The sequence below is a fragment of the Camellia sinensis genome, chromosome 11, assembly GCF_055761805.1.
Source record: "Camellia sinensis isolate YWXY chromosome 11, ASM5576180v1, whole genome shotgun sequence".
NCBI lineage: Eukaryota > Viridiplantae > Streptophyta > Magnoliopsida > Ericales > Theaceae > Camellia > Camellia sinensis.
Window position 1 is genome coordinate 153,608,014 of NC_138971.1, and position 21,832 is coordinate 153,629,845.

The following is a 21,832-nucleotide window of genomic DNA, read 5'->3' on the forward strand; positions in this document are numbered from 1 at the left end:
AAGGTTATTTTCAGCGGCAATCTCAATTGAGGTAACATATTTTTTGTTTTAAAACTACTAATTAATGCTGTATTTTTTTTATTAATAATATTGCTAAGCTTGAATTTTATATTTTTAATGCAGGGAATTCAAAATGGCAAGGAGCCTCACATCGTAGATTTTTACAAGACCTCACATTGGAGTAAGAAAAAGAATGATTGGATTGAACCAATTTGTGGGGTGTTATATGTAAGGATACCTTCACTATATTTGTTATTCATATTCTTAACTACTTGTTTTTTTTGTGTTCTTTGATTAGTTACACTTTAACTCCTCCTGGTTTTACTTAAAAGCACTTTACATACCTGAAGTATAAAAATATATACACATTGTAATTAAAACTACACATATAATCTCCTACACAACCCGTACAAGTAGGCATTAATAATAAAGACCAAATTAACCACCAAAACAGAAACAGAGATCTACATGTAGTAATTAAAACTACACAGATTTTCCAACCAATAACATGATAGGGCGCATGTTGCAGCCACCACCAAGTTAATAGGCTATTCCTTTGAAGAACAAGAGAGACATTATCCATGGAAGGGCACCCAATGCAGCCACCTCCAAACCACCAAACGAGTCCCAATAGCTTTACATGAACCTGTCCAAAAAATAGGTTCAGTGATGAATTGCCAATAGATGAATTGCCAAGACAACACAAATTGTTCCAATCATAAAGCAACAAGAATAAATGTAATTAACCTTTTTTTTTTAATTGACAGGAGAAGATGGACCAACTTCATGAGAAAGTTTCACAGTCTGGAGCAACCCCACTCACACAAGAGCAAATTTCTATTCGAGTCCTCGGGAAGAAGTCAGGGTATTTGAAAGGTTTCGGTGTTGGTCCAAAGCCGTCAGCCACTTTCAAGTCTACAGCTAGGTCACAAGCACATGATAAAGAGGTTGAGGGCCTTAAAAAAGAGGTAGCATCACTAAAAGGGATAATTCAATCATATGAAGAATGCTTTGAGCAGTTCAAACACTTTATGAGACAAATGCTAGGCGATCATAGTGGATACGACTTTTTTGATGAATAAGTACTTTAAATTTTATTACATATATTAGTGCTTTTAAAATAGCAATATTTTATAATTAACCAACTTGTCCATTTTGACTCAGACATCATTCTCCACGTATGTCTGTTTGTAATTCTTCTTCTTCTTTCCTCTTGAAAATCTTTTCAACAAAAATGACATAAAACAAATATGAAATCTACAAGTTCTTATCAATAAAGTTTGAAAACAAAGTAGTGCCATATATGCAATGATGCTCCTCCAAATATATCTTTATTGCATAATTCTCATTATCTAAAATACAAAGTATGAACCTGGAAAAGTCGGTTTCAAAATTTTCAGCAAAGTTTGAGGTTTAGATATAATGTTTTGAATAAATAGTGAAAGATCTAGTGGATGTATCCTCCTTCGATGTATATCCATCAAATCTACAAGGATGTGTGACTCCATTTAGAAGAGTGTTAGTTGAGCAATCAACAAGACATACAGATGCATTTTCTAGGTTTCTTTCATTCTAATCAGGCATATGACCTAGAGGCCATGAACTTCCATGTTTTATTTTAAGCAAGCATTTAAGTTCAAGTGAACATTAATGTCTCTGTTGTAAGCTAGGCCCTGAACATTAATGTCTTCTAAGCATGCATATCCTATGTATAAATAAATAAATCTGTCTTCCCCAGTGCACAAGGCTACCGCTTATAGTAAAGTCAAAGAATTGGTAGGTATGCAATCTTACCCACACTATTTGTTGCAAAAAACTCCTACTTACAGTAGGGTTTGGGAGAGTCGGTAGGTAGGCAACCTTACCCCACTTTTTTATTTTTTATTTTTTTTTCGGTGGAGAAGGTAATTCACATGACTCAAACCCATGCCACAAGGCTGAGTGGACAACACTAGTCATCATGCCAAGTCACAACCTCTTATCCCAGGTAGCAATAATGCTAGTCAATACTAGATCTCAAGAAAAAAGACTAACTCTTGAATACCACTTCCATGCATCTAGGATAACATACACCTTCGATCAAAACACACACAAGTTAGAAGGGAATATTTTTTTTCCCTTTCCACAATAGGCATTACTCTCTCGTGAAACCGATTTTAAACCAATTTTGTCATATTATTTCCACTGATTGCTTAAGAGTTAAGATCATTAGATTAGACCTAATTCATTTAGCCTATTCTATCCAAGTTATGACAAATTGAATTGTCATGCAACTTTGAGCAAAACATCATACCCTCACAACATTCAGATTGGAGGTGGCTCTTGGCAAAAGAAAACCTAGCCCCCCTGACAAAAACACAAAATATGCATACTTGGATGTAGATAATATTTAGAACTCTAAAAGATTCTAATGTTCTATAACGAATTCTTCTACAAGAATTTATGTTAAGATATGTAGAGCCTGAGATACACTACTAACAACCAGAAAATCAGGATTCAATTCCTACCTTGGTTCCAGAGATGAAGAGAAAATCTTTAGCATGTGAAGGCTCAAAAAATGCCATTTTCTTTTCCACTGTGTCATATGTTGCTACCTGTAGAAGATGAAGATGGCACATTAAATAGAAGCGTTAGGATAAAACACCCAAAAAGATAATTTAAAAAGAGCTGATGGATACCATCATGAGTTTGTATCATGGGGAGGAAACTTAATATATGTTAAGTGAAATCGAATATGCTAAAATCAACATCTTAATACAATATGTTAAGATGTGATCATGACGTTCAAAAGGCTCCATGCGATTGCTAATAAAGCTCTGTGTGATTGCTAGTTTGGAAGTGGAATTAGATCCACAGAATTTTACAAAATTAAATAGAAATGTAATCAAAAATATTATTATTAACAACACTTTCTTCATATTTTTTTTTTCCCTTATAGGCAGCTAGAGGTGTAGTCATGCGTGTTTAAGGACATGATCAGTTTGTCGGTGCATGAATTCTAAGTTATGCTTATACATGGACTTTTTGATATATTTCACATCAGACAAATATGACATGCACTTGGATATGAATGGTTTTTGAAATCTTTGATAATTTTCTGATATATGATTTTGATTTGGTGAATATACATTGTAAACTAAATGGATGAATGGATGGTTATTTTGTACAATAAATGGATGGATGGTAATTTTGTACACTAAGTGGATGGATAGATGATAACTTTGTAAACTAAATGGATGGTTATTTTGTCAAATATTAATATGTTCATGTTGACAGGTGGTACTAATTCGATGGATTAATTATTATTTTGACTTCCTTTTGATGTTTTTTTTGTTTGTAGATTGGATTGTTGATGGATTGGTATGTTGAATTAATTGAATGGACATGAATTATGTGTTAATTGTAAATGTATTATAGGTATTACAAAAAAAAAGTAGTATTACATATGTTGCTTAAAATTGAAAGTTTCTTTACGACCAATAAAATTTTAGTCGCAATAGGTCCTTGACAAGCAGTTGCTGTGCTAGATTTTTCGCGACTAAGATAGTTTTGGTCGCCAAAAACCACATTTCAGTGACTAAAATCGGTGGTCGCAATTGTTATCTTTCAGCGTAGCTTTTTCATTGCAAAATGACCACTTTTGAGCAATTGAAATGATTTCCGTGACCAACATATATGGTCGCAAATTCCTAATTTTCGCGACCAACTCTATTTTAGTCATCAAAACCATATTTCAACGACTAAATTTTCCGTCGCAAAATAAACTACTTTTGAGAAATTGAAATACTTTCCACGACCAACTTTAGTTTTAGTCGCTAAAAACCAACTGTGACCGGCTTTTAGTGACTACATTGCTACCAACTTTTTTTGGTCACGAAAACTCATCAACAACTAGATATGATCTTTCTGCGACCAATTTTTTGGTCGCTAAAAATGTTAATTCTTGTAGTGTACCAAGAAAAACCTAAATGATCATTGTAACATTACTCAAATTTTAAGCTAATAAATGATTTTTAAGCCTCAATTAAACTAAACATGAATAACCCATGACTCAACTATGAACCAATAAACATAAGAGAGAGAGAGAGAGAGAGAGATGGAAACGAACCTAGTACGATTAATAGAGTAGAAAATAGAGAGAATTTAAACAAGAACACAAATTCTTCGATTAAAGCATTACATATAATTATATAATAATAACCTTCAACTAATAACCTTTAAAACACTTAAAATAAAAAGCACTTTCACTGTTAGTTATCAAAACGAAACTGTTTTCAATTCTTCAAAGTCTCATATCATAAACAAACACATTCTTATTATATACATACACGAGAAATAATATTCACTGAGATTTTTCCCTAATTATAAATTTGAAAGCAAGTTGATTTTTTCTTGTCTTCCTTCTGCATTAATATTCATACATTTCCATTGAATGGCCATGAAACTCAACGACTAATATCACAGAGTAGGTATGTCCAAATCAAACTTCTCAAGCTCTCTCTCACCTCACTTGTTCCGCTTCACAAAATCACAGTGCATTATGATAACACTCTAAACGAATCTAACACTCACAAATACAAAATAAAAATGAATCATATTATGATAATACATCATCAACAGAAACATTACACTGATAAATAAGCATTTTCGAAGAATAAATACGAACAATGGATCAAAAACCAAATCTATGAGACTGAAATCGATTAATCGATCGAACCCAGACGCTAAAATCACAGTGGACTCCTCGGGGATGAAATTGTTGCTGAGATCAGAAGCAATCAACAAGATCCGTAGAGAAGAACCATTGCATTTGCGAGAGAAAAAGAAATTAGGGATTTGAGAAAGAGAGAGAGAGAGTGAGTGAGTGAGTGATGAAATATAGAACCTGGATGCTTCTTTTTTTTCTTTAGATAGTCCCGACTATTGAGTTCAAAAATCAATATATAAAATAAAATAATGTATGATTTGGGTTTATTAGGGACCAACTAAAATTGTAGGTAAAAGTGACTTATCCTTTTACAACCAAATAAACTTGTCTAAAAAATGTAATAACATGATTATATATATATATATATAAATTCCTTCATTTTGTCCTTAAAAGTATAATTTTTGCAGATAAATTATTTTTGTCCCTAAAAATTTATCTCTAAAACCTTAATTTTGTACTCGAAATAAGTACAATATGTGCAAAATTCAAGTGACAAATATGCACAACCTTACAAAATAGTACTTGCACAGTGCCAAAATAACATTTGCACGGGGCACAGGCAACATTTGCACCATGAATAGGGTTGACTCTATATTCAAAAGGTGATTCACTGTTCACAGCCAAACTCTTTAGAATTAAGAGTTGACTCCTAAAGCTTTGGGGTCGACTCTGTGATCTCTATCTAATTTTTTGCAATTAAGGGTCAATCTAAATTAGTTTAGAAAATATAAAAATTTACATAATTCATATTTATATATACCTGATATAGTTAAAATTAAACCATGCACATGTTACACTTTTACGCGCTTTGAAAACACGTTTATTTATCCTCTAATCTTTTCATCTCATAAATAAATAAACAATTATTTAAAAAATATATATAATTTTTTTTCTTATATTTAAACATGTAGCGTGAGAGAAATGACTGCATTTTGAGTCTCTCTTGTCTCTCCCGCAATCCTCCTCTTCATTTTTCCTCTTCCCTTTCTCTCCACTCAAATCCTCAAACCCATTCAAGTTTTCGAATCCAATAGCTCTCTTTTTTTTCTATTTTTAACATTTTTTATTTTATTTTATATATATCTTACTCGATAAAATAATCAAAGCAAAAACAGCTTTAAATCTTTCTTACACTATTTTTTTATTACTTTTTCTTTCTTGTTTTTTGTTTCTTTTTATGTTGTTGCAGAAACCATGTCTAGTTGATTTAGCCAGTGCTTCTCATTATACCTATCACCAATTCCTAAAAACGAAGGACACAACGACGACAACAACGGCAGCCACCACTCCGATGATATGGTCCCTCATCGGCCAAGAGGCCGACCACCCGGATCCAAAAACAAGCCCAAACCACAGGTAATTATAACCCAAGAGAGCGCGAACACGCTCCGAGCTCATATTCTCGAGGTCAGCAATGGCTGCGACGTGTTTGACTCCGTAGCCATCTATGCCCGCCGCTGGCAGTGTGGGATTTGTGTTTTGGGCAGGAATGGGACCGTCACGAACGTGAGTCTCCAGCAGCCAACCATGGCGGCGGGTGGTGGTGCGATGGTGAGGTTACATGAGAGGTTTGAGATTCTATTGTTGAGCGAGTCATTCTTGTTGTCGTCTGCGCCGCCGGGAGCGACGAGCTTGACGGTGTTTTTGGGTGGAGGGCAGGGACAGCTGGTGGGAGGGAGTGTAGTGGAAGATCTCATGGCGGCGGGGCCGATGGTTTTGATTGCGGCATCGTTTAGTAATGTTGCCTATGAGAGACTGTCGCTGGATGAGGAGGAGGCGGCATTTCGGATTTAGCCACCGGTGTCAGAGGTTTCCATCGTCGTCGGCGGCGGCGGCGGTAGCGGTGGCGGTGGTGGATTTCTTAACCCATCTTGTGGTCTTCCTTTCTTGAATTTGCCTATGGCTAATAATTGTCAGTTACTAGTTGATAATTGGGTGGGAAACTCAGCTCGCTTGATGAATCGATAATGTTATGATGATCACATTTGTTTATGATTCAATCTTCGCAACCTCTCTGACTTAGGTGAAATAGGCTTCTTTTTTTGTATCATAAAAAGGTCAATGTTGGAAATTAGGCTGGGTATTGGACCCGAATTTGAGCGCCCATGTGGCATGACCCATGACCAATTAAATTATCCGTGTAAATTTCAATTTGGATTTGAATTATTTGGATAATCCATAATCAATATCTATATCTACCATATCTTATCAAGAGATATGGATAAATGGCTAGATGCTCAGCCTATATATCTGATACGGTATATGGGATGTGGGATGTATCGAATAACGAATGATTTTTTTCCATATTCTCTCTGTAACTCTCTCCCATTGAAAACAAAGATCAAGTCTTTGCATTGTGACTAGTATGGGTGATACTCATATTATGGTATCACTCCATTGCTGGGTGTTCGTAGTTCGTGATTTGTGAAGCACGTGATTACCCATAAGGTTCTTCGAGTTGGATTCTATCAAACAAGGTATGGTTTGAATCTCTTTACCCACTGTATTTTCTCTATCTTACATTGGTATCAAAGCATTAAATGAATATTTTCGTACTTATTTTTTTGCATTAAAATAAGTATATAATTTTATATATATATATACATATGTTGTAGTACATTTCATGTAGAATATATCTGCAAAGTTTCATGAAAATTCAACAGTTAGATTGCAAGAAAAATGAAGACCCATTTTATATTCTCGAAACTTTGTTTGCATGATGGTTTTACATGCTTTAATTTCAGTCTACAAATCTTACATATTTAGAATCCTTGTTTCGAGACCTTCAAAACCATATATTATTTGTTAGATTTGGACTTACGGTTGATGTGAAAAATCAAACCCTAATTTGGGTTCGTTTTAGTTTTTTGGTGGCTTAAGGAAGAAAATGAAGTGCAGAGTTTCTGCACTTGCACTCTCACTACAGAGAGTATGTGATACACCCCATTATTTCTATTTATTAAATGTCACTTTTAAGACCACCAAGGTTTTTATTTTGGAAAATGGAGTCCGACAGTACCAAAATTGGACCAGAAAACACCCCGGAAGGCAACGTGTGGATTGCACGCCCCAGATGACGTCGTCAGTGCCGCCCATGAGCGCGCCACGCGTCACTGCCAGCCCGCACGCACTAGGCGCTCTTCTTACAAGCGTGTCATTTGCGCATGTCATCTGCGTGAGTCATCCACGCTGTCCACGCATGCGCTACGCGTCGTGCCGTTTTTCACGCCGGCTTGGTTGTTGGGTGCTAAGGCGCTGTTTGTTTTTTAAAAAAAAAATCAAAATTGCTTTAAATGGTCATAAGTAATTTGTTATAGCTTTGTTTTAAGCGTGGTTGTTACTGTTAGACTCAAAATTAAATTTTTTATCTACTATAAAATTTTCGAAGTTTTATGAAAATAAAAAATATTTTTCCTAAAATAATAATTCATTATTTCTGTTTTAAAATGCTTCTGGTGTTACATGACTAAGTTTCTGAAGCTGAAATTTTTACTGTAGACTACAGTAATGGTTTATTATTTATTGGTATGATTGTTGCATTTTACTAGATTCTAGAATATTTATTTTTGATTTTATGTGTATTTATTAATTATTTAAAATTTTAAAAAATTTCAAAAGTGATGTACTTACTGTTATGGCATAATCTGAATATTAAATACAGCATATTATTATTTTTTCCTAGAGTTTGTAATATGTTGTGATTAGAGAAGCATGATTAGTTTTTTTTTTTTTTTTTTTTTTATTGAATTCCATTATTAAATGAATATATCATGAGTTAATAGTAAATTTACATGAAGATGCTATTGTATGGAATTAGACTAATTATCATGCTTTGTACATGCCATAAGAAGTGGGAGGTTTTTTTTTTTGTGCATGGAATTAAATTAAATTTTGATAATTGTCACTAGAGGCGCAGAGATGATTACGAGCATAGAAAATTTTCGATCTTGAGATATGTATAATGTTATCATTATTTAATTTAGATTCTTTTGCTGCAAAATAATTTTGTGTTGCTATCATTAATATCCCCTGCCCATTTGTTCTTCCTTTACTCTGTATGTAGAAATGGCAGCTAAGACAGTGGTGGCAGACTTAACTAAGGGAGAGAAATTGGATGGCGATAACTATGACATATAGCGCCGTAAGATCCAATACCTCCTCAATGAGCAAGAAGTTTTGAACACACTTGAACAAGTGATGGTTAAGCCTGAGCAGGGCAATACAACTCAACATCGTCGTGATCTTGAAGTCTATAAGACTTGGATAATAAAGATCTATGTGCACGTTTTACCATGTTGAGCAGCATGCACAACGACTTGATTAGTGAGTTTGAGCACTGCCTGACTGCATTTGAGACGTGGGAAGCTCTCAAGCAAAAGTTTGGTGTCACCTCTTTGGCAAAGCTACGTGTGTAGACACCCTATTTTTGACCGCCTTTAAGACTTGGACGCGACTGATGGTTTTGGAAGTTGTGCAGTGCAAAGGGTCAATTTCTTCGGCAAGAGGAGAGTCAAATCTCAACTTCGTACCCCTTTTTGGACCAAAACAATCTTGATCAAAAGATTTTAGACCTTAAAACCCTCTCTTTCAAAATGTTTTTGAAATAAAGTTTTTACGATGTTCTGAGGCTCACATTTTGTCAAATGTTGCGCTTTTCGGTAAACCGAGCAAGGACAAAGTGGAAATGAACGAAAGAGAGATGAAATCTTTGAAAAATCTTTCAAAACACCTTGTCTAGGGGTTTGGAGTTGAAGAAAAGAGGAGAAGAGAAAGCAAAACTAGTTTGGGAGAAGTTCGGCATGAATCCGGATAGGACCAAATCTGCGCGGCTTCACCGAAACGGACATAACTCTTTGCACAGGAGGAATTTTAATGCGAGGTTGGCGCCATTGGAAAGCTAACGTCGGGGGCTTCAATGTGTCCACATGGAAAACCAGAAAATCAGATGGCCGACCAGCTTTTTTTAGTCAAAAGTGGTTCAGCATGAATCCGAGAAAACATCTGCATGGCTTCACCGAAATGGGCATAACTCTTTGCACAGAAGGAATTAAGATATGAGGCCACCACCGTTGGAAAGCTTACTTCCGGGGCTTCATTTTTCACTCAAGAATCTCCTAAGGACAAGTCCGGGTAGGGGAGATATGGTTGGTTGAAGTCCGTTTGGACCGAATCTGCGCGGCTTCACCAAAACTGGCATAACTTTTTGCACAGGAGGAATTTTAATGCAAGGTTGGCGGCATTGGAAAGCTAACTTCAAGGGCTTCATGGACGACGAGCTTTGGGGCTTGAACCTTTTGACCCTTGGTCGGCCGACCAGGGGGAGTGGCTGGCCGGCCACTTGAACTGGCCGGCCTGCTTCTTGCTTTTTGCCCTCTCTGAATACTTTACAGCTGTGCCAGCTGGGGGACATTTGGTGCATCCTCCATACACGTGTATGGAGGATCTTTGAAGCTTCCAAGAGAAGCTTTGACCTCTCTTCTCTATAAGAGAGGCCCTCTTCATATCTAAGGGTTAGACATTTTTGACCAAGGCACATAACCTCCCACCTCCATTGCTACTATTCCAAGCTCCAAAACCCTAACTTTCTTGGTCCATTTACACTACAACCCTTAGCACCACACCTCCATCATCCATTCCAGCACCTTGGAAGCCATTTGCAGAGGTTGGAAGCTCATCAACTTGGTCCAAAAGCTGCTGGAGGTCGGCTCTTCAAGGGTAAGTCCTCATTTCTCCCATTTTTGCATTATTTTGCCCTATACCTTAGCTCCATTTGAAAGCATTTTCGAGCCTTGGTGTAAACTGAAGATAGTCTTATTTTGAGCTCTTCTTCATGTTTGTTTAAGAACACTTTTCTGTTTGAGGCCTCCTACACCCTTGCATGCTTTACCCCTTTTTGTAGGCCTATTTTGCATCAGATCTTGGTCCTACTTGTGAGTACTTTCGAGATTTGATATAAACTGTAAAGTGACTTATTTTGAGCCCTTCTTCAACTTTGTTTATGGGTACTTTACTGTTTGAGGTCATCTACTTCCTTGTTTCTTCAATCTCTCTTTTAGGGCTATTTTTGCATCATACTTTAGCCTTACTTGTGAACATTTTTGAGATTTGTTATAAACTAGAAAAATTCTTGTTTTGATCTCCTCTTCAATTTTTGTTAAGGTCCTATTTCTGTTTGGGGTCATCTTCCCCCTATGCATGCTTCATCTCTTCATGATTAAGGCTATGCATTAGAACACTTGCATTGGCCATGGTTTGGCCTCTTAGCCACTGAAATCCAGTGGATTTTCAATGGCTTAGATACATTTTTGAGGGCCAAAATTAGAGGGGGGTGACCCCCTCTCTCCTTGTCTTGTTTGGGGGTCTTTTGGGCCTTCCAAAGGGATCCCATTTTTCATGCATCGAAGTCTTGTTTCAGGCCTCATTTTGTGAGTTTTAGGGTTTGCCTTGGCTCTGTCCAAGGCCCTTTTGGCCATGTTTTATGTCTACAATGCATGTGTAGAACAATTCCATTCAAGGCCTTTTGAGGGGGCCTTTCATTGTATGCTTCCTTGACTGATTTCAGGGCCAATTTTGTGAGTTTTAGGGTTTTCATAACTCATTTATAGAGTTGGTTTGGTCATGCTAAGTGTCTATCTTATATGTGCTTAACAACCCCTTGAATGGCCTCCCAAAGAAGCCCCTCATTTTTGCATGCATTGGCTGCATTTCAGTGATTATTTGGGTATATTTTGGCATGTTTTATTCACTGTTTTTGGCTGGTTTGATGAGTTCTCATTTGCTTCATATACATGCCATGTAAACCATGCTAGCTAGCCAATGTTGCATGCTATTTTAGTCCATCATGTTAGCATTTTTTTCCCATGCTTTAAACTAGAAATGTGCATGTTTTGGGACTGCCTTGGCTCTATCTTTAGACTTCATGATCAAATAATGTTTCCTTTGTATACTTGTGGTTCAATGCATTGGACTAGTTTTGGGTTTCGGGGCTTATTCTATGCATCGGATGCCATATTTCCATGTTTCGGGACCATTTAGCATTATGTTTCAGTGCTGAAAATTACATGCTTGAATGTCATGCTTCATCCTTGCCATGCTTTGGTAGAGTGGCATTTAATGCCTTAGGTTCGGTCCTCGATTTGCGTGCATGTGTGCACGTATTTCGGTCATCTCACTTTCATCTCATGGCCACTGATGGGAGTGTGGCTGAGGTCCACTCATGTTGGTGTAAGTCCATTATGCATTGTGTATGCCTTTTCAATTCATAGCATTGCGTATGCTAGGTCGCATGTTAGAGCTTCGTGTATGCCATTTCATAGCATTGCGTATGCTAGGTTGTATGTTAGTCGCATTGTGTATGCCACTCATTTGCATTGTGTTTGGGATAGGAGTTAGCCCGAGCATGGGAAACGAGGTACATTTCGTACCCCGAGTGACAGAACGTGTCTCAATTCCCTATCACCGACACTCCGGATTACCCATGATGGAGTTTAGGTCTTGTTGTGTTTTCATGTGCATTCATTTCATATTGAGCCGTGCAATTCAACTCCTCGGCCATCATGCATCGATATGCGTGATTGGTGGCACGAGGATCGAGGACTACACTCCCTGAAGAGTAGTCATGCATACATGTGTGAAATACTTTGTCATGCCCCTTTGTTGCTCTCTATTGCAGTAAATCAGAAATCAGCGGCCTTCTGGAGTGTTGCGCAATATTCCGAAAACAATTGCAAACAGAGGCGAATCGGGGCATCGCAATCGATTTCCGCGCCAGGCAACTCAAGCATGCATCTCCCATCATTCGGAACAGAGCTGAGGCAGTCCATAGGCTTGCATGCTGATTTATCGCTTTCCTAGTTAATTTGTTAATTAATTAGGATTTTGTAATATTTTACTATTCATTTCGGACTGTATATTATTTATTCGGACCCTCCGAGCGAGGGCACAATTGTAATAAGTGTGCATGAGTGTGATGTATGTCTTCCAACCCCACGTCTTTCTCCCTTTTATTTACCATCTTATGATGGTTAGATTAGGGCATGTTTCAATTAGCATACAGTATGATAGCACGTTTGCATTCATTCATCTGTCTTGCATGCACCGGGCTCGGCGCATCATACTAACTGCATTGTATTTCAATTCCAAATTGAATACTTGTTAGTTGTAGCATTTCATATGCCATCTTAGAATAGCCGAGCCTATCTTAGCTGCATTTTGCATGTGTTGCATTAGGCATTTCTGTATAGTTAGGATCATGCATTGATTTCTAACTAGTTTCTGTTTTGGCTCGGAGTACTCGGTAAGTTTTATGCTTTAGCATCCTTACATGTGTGTGAGTGACTGTCATGATAGCATGTTTACCATGAGGCTAATTGCTTATGTGATATAACTGCCTAAATGCCTGTGGGTGAAGGTTGGGTTATTTGGATTGGAACAATTCATCAATTGTGAGTTTTAAGCCCACTAAATAGTGGCAAATCGTCTTGTTTTCTAAGCCCACCTGAGGGTGGCAAATCCACATTTTAGCCTACTTGCGAGTAGCAAACCGTTTTCAAAACAAACATGAGATGTTTCGTTCTAATTCAGGCGATCCAGTCTATACTTGTATGCTGTGTGCATCACATAGTAAGTCTAGGCTAATAACCGGAATAAGAACGCATAATGTTTTCAAAACTCGATATCATGGTTAGTAGAGGTCGATCTTTGATCGGGCGAGCGGGGGTGCTCACGAAGTGACCTTCCCCAATCGTACCGAAGTTCCCGAGCCGAGGCAACTTTGGTGATGACGGACACGTGGCCTTAGTCAACAAGTCAGGGTTTCCTAAATTTCCCAAAATAAAATATTTAGGTGGCCACTCTGTATCTGGCAAAGCAGTCCATGTTTGGCACTTCTTTCAAAAAATCTGTTTTCAAAAATGATTTGCCGAATTTGGACTCTTTGATGATTTCATCGGTCTTGCATTGCACTCTGCGAGATTAGATACAGGACCGTGACATTGAGTCTTGAACTGTAGTGAGCCCAATGAACAAAACGGGGGGGGATTCCCTCTCGGGACGTTCGGGGACGTTCTACAACGTGGGCTAACTATAAGGTTTGACTCTTATTAGAAAAAAGTGCATCACTCGATGAAGCAGCATTTGAGGGTCATGTCAACCATGATACGTGAGCTTACGGCTGCTGGGCACAATCTGACTCTAGAGCAACAAGTGCAAGCTGTGATTCGTTCTCTGCCAAATTCTTGGAAGCAGATGAAGCAAAACATGATGCATAATGAGAGTGTGAAAACATTCGAAGACATATCGCGTCATTTAGAGCTAAAGGCTGAGCGCCTAGAGGCGGCTAAGTCTGATAGTTCTGCTATGGTGGTTGAGTCAAGCTCGCGTAGGACTTCTCAGTTCAAGCGTGGAAAAGCAAAAGGTGCTCCTAAGAAACAAGCAGTAACTGCGCTAAAGCCTAATAGCGCCATAAATTTCAAGCGTAAGGTCAAGAGAGGTGGTAAGAAGGTAAAAGCTAAGCTGACATGCTTTAACTGTAATAAAAAATGACATTTCACTCTGGATTGCCCTGAGCAGAAGAAGGTACTCCCTTACTTAATTTCTCGTATTAAATACTTTGTTTCTAGTCAAGCATAAATTGCTTATCCTTCTCATTTTTGGTTATAAATTCAAGAGCAACAGACCACATCGTAAAGAACAGAGTAAGGTTCATTGAGTATCATCGAGTACCTGCTAGGAGCATAAAAGTTTACATGGGGAACGAGTCCAATATGGAGGTGCTTGGCATTGGCACATACAAGCTGGAAATGCGACGAGGGCACACCTTGTATCTTCATGATGTTCTTTATGCTTCGGATATTCAGCGAAACTTAGTTTCAGTTATTAGCATGATAAGCCTTGGTTTTAGCTTTTGTTTTGAGAATAATGGTGTTAGCATTTATTTGGGAACAATTTTTTGTGGTTTTGGTTATCTTTTAGATGGTTTCCTAGTTTTGGATGTAGATGATTCTAGTTTTAATAAAAATGCCAATAGCTCTGTTTCTTACATTGCATCTATTTGTGATAATGATTCTATGAGATGGCATGTTAGATTCGGCCACATAGGGCAAGATAGGACGACTAGATTAGCTAGAGAAGGCCTTTTAGGCCCACTCAGTAGAGTCACTTTGCCTACTTTTGAGCACTGTCTTGCTAGAAAGGCAACAAGGAAAACATTTGGGAAAGCCAAAAGGGCATCTATCCTATTACAGCTTATTCATTCTAATATATATGGACCAATGAATGTGAGGGCAAGGCATGAAGCCCCTTATTTTATCACATTTATAGATGACTGCACACGCTTTGGCCATGTCTATTTGATTTCTCACAAGTCAGAAGCATTGGATTGTTTTAGATAGTATGTTAATGAGGTTAAGAATCAATTAGACAAGAGCATTAAGGCTCTAAGGACTGACCGAGGACGTGAATATCTATCTGAGCAATTTAAAGTGCCCTGCAAGAAAAAAGGGATTATCAGGCAATTAACAATTCCTGGGACTCCGTAGCAAAATGGTGTAGCGGAGAGAAGGAATCGCACATTGCTTGACATGGTTAGATCTATGATGGCGCAAGCTAATCTTCCCATTTCTTATTAGGGAGATGCCTTGTTGACTGCTGTCAACATCTTTAATCGTGTGCCCTCCAAAGCAGTTCCTTCCATCCCATATGAGATGTGGACGAGCAAAAAACTTGATATGGGCAATTTTCGACCTCGAGGTTCAGCAACTTACATACACAACGCTTCTCATAAGTTTGGGAAGTTGGGCCCTAGAGGAAAGAAGTGTATCTTCATTCGCCATAGTGAGCATTCTAAGGGCTATGTGTTTATTGGAGAGCATCTAGATGGAAGTGTGACTGAAATTGAGTCACGAAACGTGAATTTCCTAGAGGAGGATTTCCATAGCAAAGGTGAGGTAACTAGAGATGTAGAGCTCTATGAGATGAAGGATCTACATTAAGGCACACCTAGTAACCTAGTAGAGAATGAAGAAATAATCCCTCAAACTCCTAGGGACAGTAGGAACGATTTACCTACCCATGAATTAGATCCAATGGATAAGGATTCTCAGCACTCTCAACTGCGTAGAAGCAAGCGTGGAGCTATACCCCACCGTCGTTTTGAGATTGACGGGGAAAAATTCATGATTACTCTAAGTGATGAGATGAAGCCTAAGAATCTCAAAGTGGTTCCACTACTAAAATTTCAGCTTTTTGCGACAGTAAAATGCCGTCGCTAATACTTTTAATGCCGTCGCAAAAACTTTTTGCGACGGTAAATGACTTTTTGAAACGGCAAAAGGGGAGTCACAACTGGGGGGGTTGCAAAAGAGTTTTTACGACGGCACTTTGCAGTCACTAATAATGTTTGAAATTTCTTGACTTTTTGCGACGGTACTATTTTACCGTCGCTAAAAATGTTATTTGAGACGGCAAAAAATGTCGTCGCTAATAGTCTTTTTTTTTGCAACAGTAAGAACACTTTTTTGCGACGCCACACCGTCGCAAAAAGTATTAAAAATATGAAAAATTTCTATTTTTTGCGACAGTGTACTGTCATCACAAAAAGTATTAAAAAATAATAAAATTTCTATTTTAAATAATAAAATTTTTATTTTTTGCGACCGTTTAGTGCCGTCGCAAAAAGTAAAACTTGTAACAAAATCAATAAAAATATTAAAATTTTCTGTTTTTTGCGACGGTGTAATGCCGTCACAAAAAAGAAAAAAACATCCTCCGATAAAATTATTAAAAATATTAAAATTTCTCCATAATAATTGCATAATAATATAAAAATTCCTGTATAAAAATAACAATTTCTTCATAATAAAATATTCTTCCATTCATAATTACACATCAACAAAATTATCCCACTACATAATGTTCCATTATACATATATAATGTTTAAATACATGATTTTGTTCATAATTCAAAATAACATAAACCAAAATTAAATGTTTTTCTCATCATTCTTCATACATAACAAAAAAAAAAATTAGCCACATTCTCCACAGGCATGCATTCCACAAGAAGCACACTCCTACATGGAAAATATCTGAAAAATAAAAACAAAAATAATTAATGACAATATAATTATGTGTTAATGTTAATTACAAAAAAACATAAAAATTTAACTACTATAGCATCAAATACAACAATTTTTTTTGTTAGTCATCAAATCCCACATGAATAATTAAACATCTCAATCAAATACAAAAATAAAAATTTTACTATAGCATCAAATACAAAAAAAAAAATTATAAATTTTAATACTATAACAAAAACTAATCACCCTGTTTGATTCTTAATTTCTAACTTCAATTTTAAAAAAATTTTAAAACTTTTATTTGGTTATCTAAAAAATTAGAAAAAAAAATCAAAATTCAATTTTTTGGATGAAGTTGGGAAATAAATAAATATTCTCTATTTGACATAAAGTGATTAGATGAATAGAATAAATACTAACGATTCTATTTGTCTTAACAGACTGTCAATTATTTTGCTTATTACATCTTCATCAAACCAAACTTATTTTCATTCGGTTGTTATGATAAGATTCTATACTACTTTTGATGAGAGTTTTTTTTTTGTTTTTTGGATTAAGCTTCATTATTTACATTGCCCAAAATCCAATATAAAAGAAATTTTGAATTTCACTTGCAAAATTCAAAAAAGTAAAATTAAACAATAGTCACCTCTCAAAAAATACTTGTTTTTTATTTTCCAAGCTAAACAAATTTAAATGGAAAAATGAATTTAATGTGCAATGAGATGGATGGAAGGATTACGTTTCAGCAAAAAATCAAATAGTTTAATTCTGGAACTGAAAGCTTCGTTGAGGACGAGAAACAAAGTGATGATCTCCCAACTCTCAGCATAAGATGTGTTTAATTTGGTGAACCAGTAAAGCTAGAAACAAAACTACAAAAAAATAAAAGTAAAATTTTGGAGCATGCAGAGCAAGCGCATACCATTTGAGCTTCATTCCCACTTGCCAATCATAAGTTTCATATGTTATCTTTCTTTGGTAATCTGAAAGTTTCTAATGACTGTCTCTGAATGGTATGTTAATTGATCAACATTTTTAAAGAAATTAATTGTTTTATAAAACATCTTAGCACCAAGTAATAATCTCATCTTCCAAAAATACCATAGTGAAAACATGTCCAATTAACAACAAAGGTTCTATATCCTCAAATAAATGAATAACTTGATTGAATACACAACTATATATTATTTTATAAAACAATTAATTTCTTTAAAAATGTTGATCAATTAACATACCATTCAGAGACAGTCATTAAATTTGTGCAGACATAAAATTTACAATAATACAAATTTTATTATCATGAATTCCAAATTTATGCATATCTCAAATCAACAATACTAAAAATCCAAAATTTACCTAAAAAATTAATAACTCAAATTTATTTTATATATAAACCTTACACTTCATCAATTCAATTTATACCACACAAACACATTCAAAATCCAATCACAACCAAATACCAAGATAATGTAGAAAATGTCAAGTCACAACCAAATCCTACTTGGGTCGTCTCTCAAGTCACAATCAAAAATACCCAAAATGATGATTCTTTAGAACAATTTTGTATCTGCCTTGGTTCCTTGCCCATATGATTTGATTTAAAAAGAGTATACCAAACAACACATTTTTTACCCCTTTTGTTTAGAATATTATAAAAAATAATGTTAAGTAATATTTAATTTTTTTTATAAAATTTATAGTACGTGAATATATACCAAAATATGAATTTTGTGGAACCATCTTGAAAGGGAGGGGAGGGGAAGAATAAAAGAAACAATAAAGAATTTTTTTAAAAAAAATAACAATACAAAGGAAGTTCTTCAATAATTGTAATTTATCAAATTAAATTAAGTCTTGAAAGAACTTAAAATAAGTAATCAAAAACCTTACAAAGTTCAATGAATAAAATAAGAAAAAAAATCATAAATAGCAAAGTTGGTGAAAAAAAATAAAAAAATAAAAATAAAATAAATAACGAAGTGAATTTGAAATGCTTGTTTGAAATGCAAGGTTTAAAGTGATGTTTCATGGAACCAAAACTTTGGTATCATGTTTTTTTGGGTGAAACTTTGATATCATGTTAAGAAAGTATATTAAACTCTTGCTTGTTTCATGTTTATTGTGCAGCTAACATAATTTTTTTTTAATAATCATGTCAATGCCAAAATGCTCAATACATAGGAACACTACTGGGAATGGTCTTAACTCATGCACTAGTCAATCCTGTTGGCTCTTCATCTTAATTATGAACTGATAAAAAAAATTTCTAAACTTATTTATAGCACCCACTGAACTTATTTAAACCTTGATGATATACACTGCTTTATAGTGGACATCAAATACGGTATGTTCTTGAGATCAAAACTGTAGACAAAGGATAATACTAAATTCTTTTGTAACATACTTTGGTTTTTGCTCTCTCTCTCTCTCTCAATTTTTTTTCCCTCCCCGTGTACTAAATCTTTATAGTCGATGTGCTTCCTTTATGGTAAATGACTTTGTTTCATTTTGGATTAAGAGACATTCTTCTGTTGGTTTGCTAGATAAAATACATGATGCATTCTGTCTTATAATTCCTGATGAATTAGGCCACCAACTTCCTATTGCAGTCCCTATTTCAGATTAATCTATGCATACAAAGTTTCTACTTTTGAGTTTGGGTCCTGAAACTGTCTAATATTTTTGTTTCTTTTCGTAAGTAGAAGGTTAATATACTAAACAATAAAGATATACAATGATGCACAAGACATCCTCAGGAGTCACATGATGAAAAATGCATTAGGCAACAAATCTCTTCATAGAATCATACAAAAGAAAACATAACAAACCAAAAGAAACTCTCTCACAACCCTGAGGCTATGTCAAAATTTAAAAGGCTTAAAAGACATACAAGACTCCTAAAAACTGAGGCCTCAAACTTTATTGTCTAAGATGAATATGCAGTGTTGCTATTTTGAGCACTTATCTGTAAATAAATAAATAAATAAATAAATATGCAATTTTAGAATTACTGATTTTGCAGAACAAAATTGCATTGCTTTGACCCATAACTTCACATCTTACTTATCTTGAGTTTTAGTCTACTAAAGTGACTTCTGTGACTGCTACAAACTTCTGTCCACCTAACCCTTCTCAATCTAATGACAATGGTGGGTGGTGCAACTCATAATTGACGTTCCTAATATTTAGTGCATTATGGTAAATCTGTGAGAAGTCACGTATTGGGAAAAATGCCAAAGCATGATGGTATATATAAGCTAATGCATTATGCAGTCAAACTTACCTCCCTCTATAGAGCCTCATCAAGCTCTTGCTTATCATCAGGAGTGATATCTTTGGCGTATAATTGGGTTAAACAATTACGAATCCTGACCGAAAAAAATAAGGGATTGATCAAAGCAAATAAAAAACAATTCATAACATCAAAGATTATAACACGTTGACAACACAAATGAAAGATTACAAACTATTTAATGACAAACCTTCTGTGCTTTTGAAGCAAAGATTTGCGGACAGATTGAGTAGGGTGAGCAGTGAAGACCAGATCGACAGTTTGATTTTTCATAGCATCAAAAACTTCTTCAGGAGATTTCTTCAGTTCCCCCACAAGTCTCTTGAGAGTTTCTTCAATGTCTGATTCAGTCATTGTCGAGTTCTCATCAGCAAAATCCCCCTTTTTCAACTTGATTCGTCGATGGCAAGCAATCTGAACCTCCTCAACGAGGTTAGCCAAGTTAAGCATGTGAGGGAATGACTTGGCAATGACAATAGAGTCATCGTCGATCGAGAGAGAGAGGGGTAAGAAGAGATTAGGGATTTTTGGTTTTGGGCAGGGGGGGTTTGAGATTGGGGATTTTTTGTTTGGGTTGGGGAGGCGGGGGTACAGAACAGGAATGCAAAAAAAAAAAGGGGGAATGGAAAAAAAAAAGGGGAGGGGGATTAGGGATTTTTGGTTTTGGGCAGGGGGGTTTGAGATTGGGGATTTTTTGTTTGGGTTGGGGAGGCGGGGGTACAGAACAGGAATGGAAAAAAAAAAAGGGGAATGGAAAAAAAAGGGGGGGGAACAAAACGGGGAATGAAAAAAATAATAAAAATTTCGGTCCCAAATGAAATTTAAACAACAAACTTAAATAACGTGGTTTAACTCTCTTTTTATTTTTTTATTTTTTTTTGTAGTTAATGAATTTTTTTTTTAAAAAAAAATCATTTATTTTTTTAGTTATTAAGATTGAAAATTTATTTGTTTTATTTTTATTTTAATGAAAAAAAAATTATTATTATTTTTTATTTGGTAGAAGTAGAGGTAATATTTTGTGGTAGAGGAGAAGGAGCGGCAGTAGTGGTGAAGGTGGTGGATAAGAGATGGTGGTGGTGGTGGTGGTGGTGGTGGTGATGGCGAATGAGATTAGTGGTGAAGTTGTGGTAGTGGTAGAGTAGGTGGAGTGACGGGGGTGAAGGAGAGGTAATGGTAGTAGTAGTAGTAGTCGTGGCAATAGTGGTAGTGGAGTGGTGGCGATGGTCGTAGTAATGGTAGTCGTAGAGGTGAAGTGGCAACCGTGGTAGTAGTGGTGGTAGTGAAATGGCATTTGTAGTAGTGGTGAAGGTGGTAGAGGAGATGGGTGGTGAGAGAGAGAGATGAGTGAGAGACAGATAGAGGAGAGAGAGAGAGAGAGAGTAGTGAGCGAGAGAGAGACAAAGTGGTCGCTAAAAGTATATTTTCTTATAGTGGATCGATAAATCGAGAGGGAGCTCAGTAAATAGAGAAGACGGAAGGGAGAGAGTGAGCAACACGAACACAGTAGGGGAGAGAGAGAGAGAGAGAGAAAGAGATAGAGAGTGAAAGACAGAAAAAAAGACAAAAAGAGAAGAGAGATGAACGAGAGAGACAGAGAGAGAGATAGAGAGAAGAGAGATAAGCGAGAGAGACATAGAGAAAAAAGAGATGAACAAGAGAGACAGAGAGAAGAGAGATGAGCGAGAGAGAGGTGAGAGAGATAGAGAGATGGGTGAGAGAGATAGAGAGAAGAGAGATGAGCAAAAGAGA

The 21,832-nt window shown here is 36.1% G+C and overlaps 1 protein-coding gene and 1 pseudogene across 5 annotated transcripts; one reads left to right on the forward strand and one right to left on the reverse strand.

Moving 5' to 3' along the window:
- Positions 1-386: 386 nt before the first annotated feature.
- On the reverse strand, positions 387-20,715 carry LOC114308525 (phosphoenolpyruvate carboxylase 2). 5 transcript variants are annotated; one of them, XR_014344831.1, is made up of 5 exons: positions 20,271-20,686; positions 20,072-20,156; positions 2,508-2,594; positions 748-915; positions 387-646 (listed from the first exon to the last, which is right to left on the reverse strand). XR_014344831.1 is itself a non-coding variant. In XM_028254146.2 (3 exons), the coding sequence occupies exons 1-2, from the start codon at positions 20,528-20,530 to the stop codon at positions 20,078-20,080; spliced, it is 339 nt and encodes a 112-aa protein (XP_028109947.2). In that variant the 5' UTR covers positions 20,531-20,715; the 3' UTR covers positions 16,541-16,794; positions 20,072-20,077. The 5 variants fall into 5 exon arrangements, 2 of the variants coding, with proteins under 2 accessions (XP_028109947.2, XP_082752039.1); XR_014344830.1 differs by having other exon boundaries at positions 748-921; XR_014344829.1 differs by lacking the exons at positions 387-646; positions 748-915; positions 2,508-2,594 and adding exons at positions 16,541-16,794; positions 17,711-17,771 and having other exon boundaries at positions 20,271-20,715.
- LOC145803306 (AT-hook motif nuclear-localized protein 23 pseudogene) lies at positions 5,762-6,969 on the forward strand (annotated as a pseudogene).
- Positions 20,716-21,832: the final 1,117 nt, after the last annotated feature.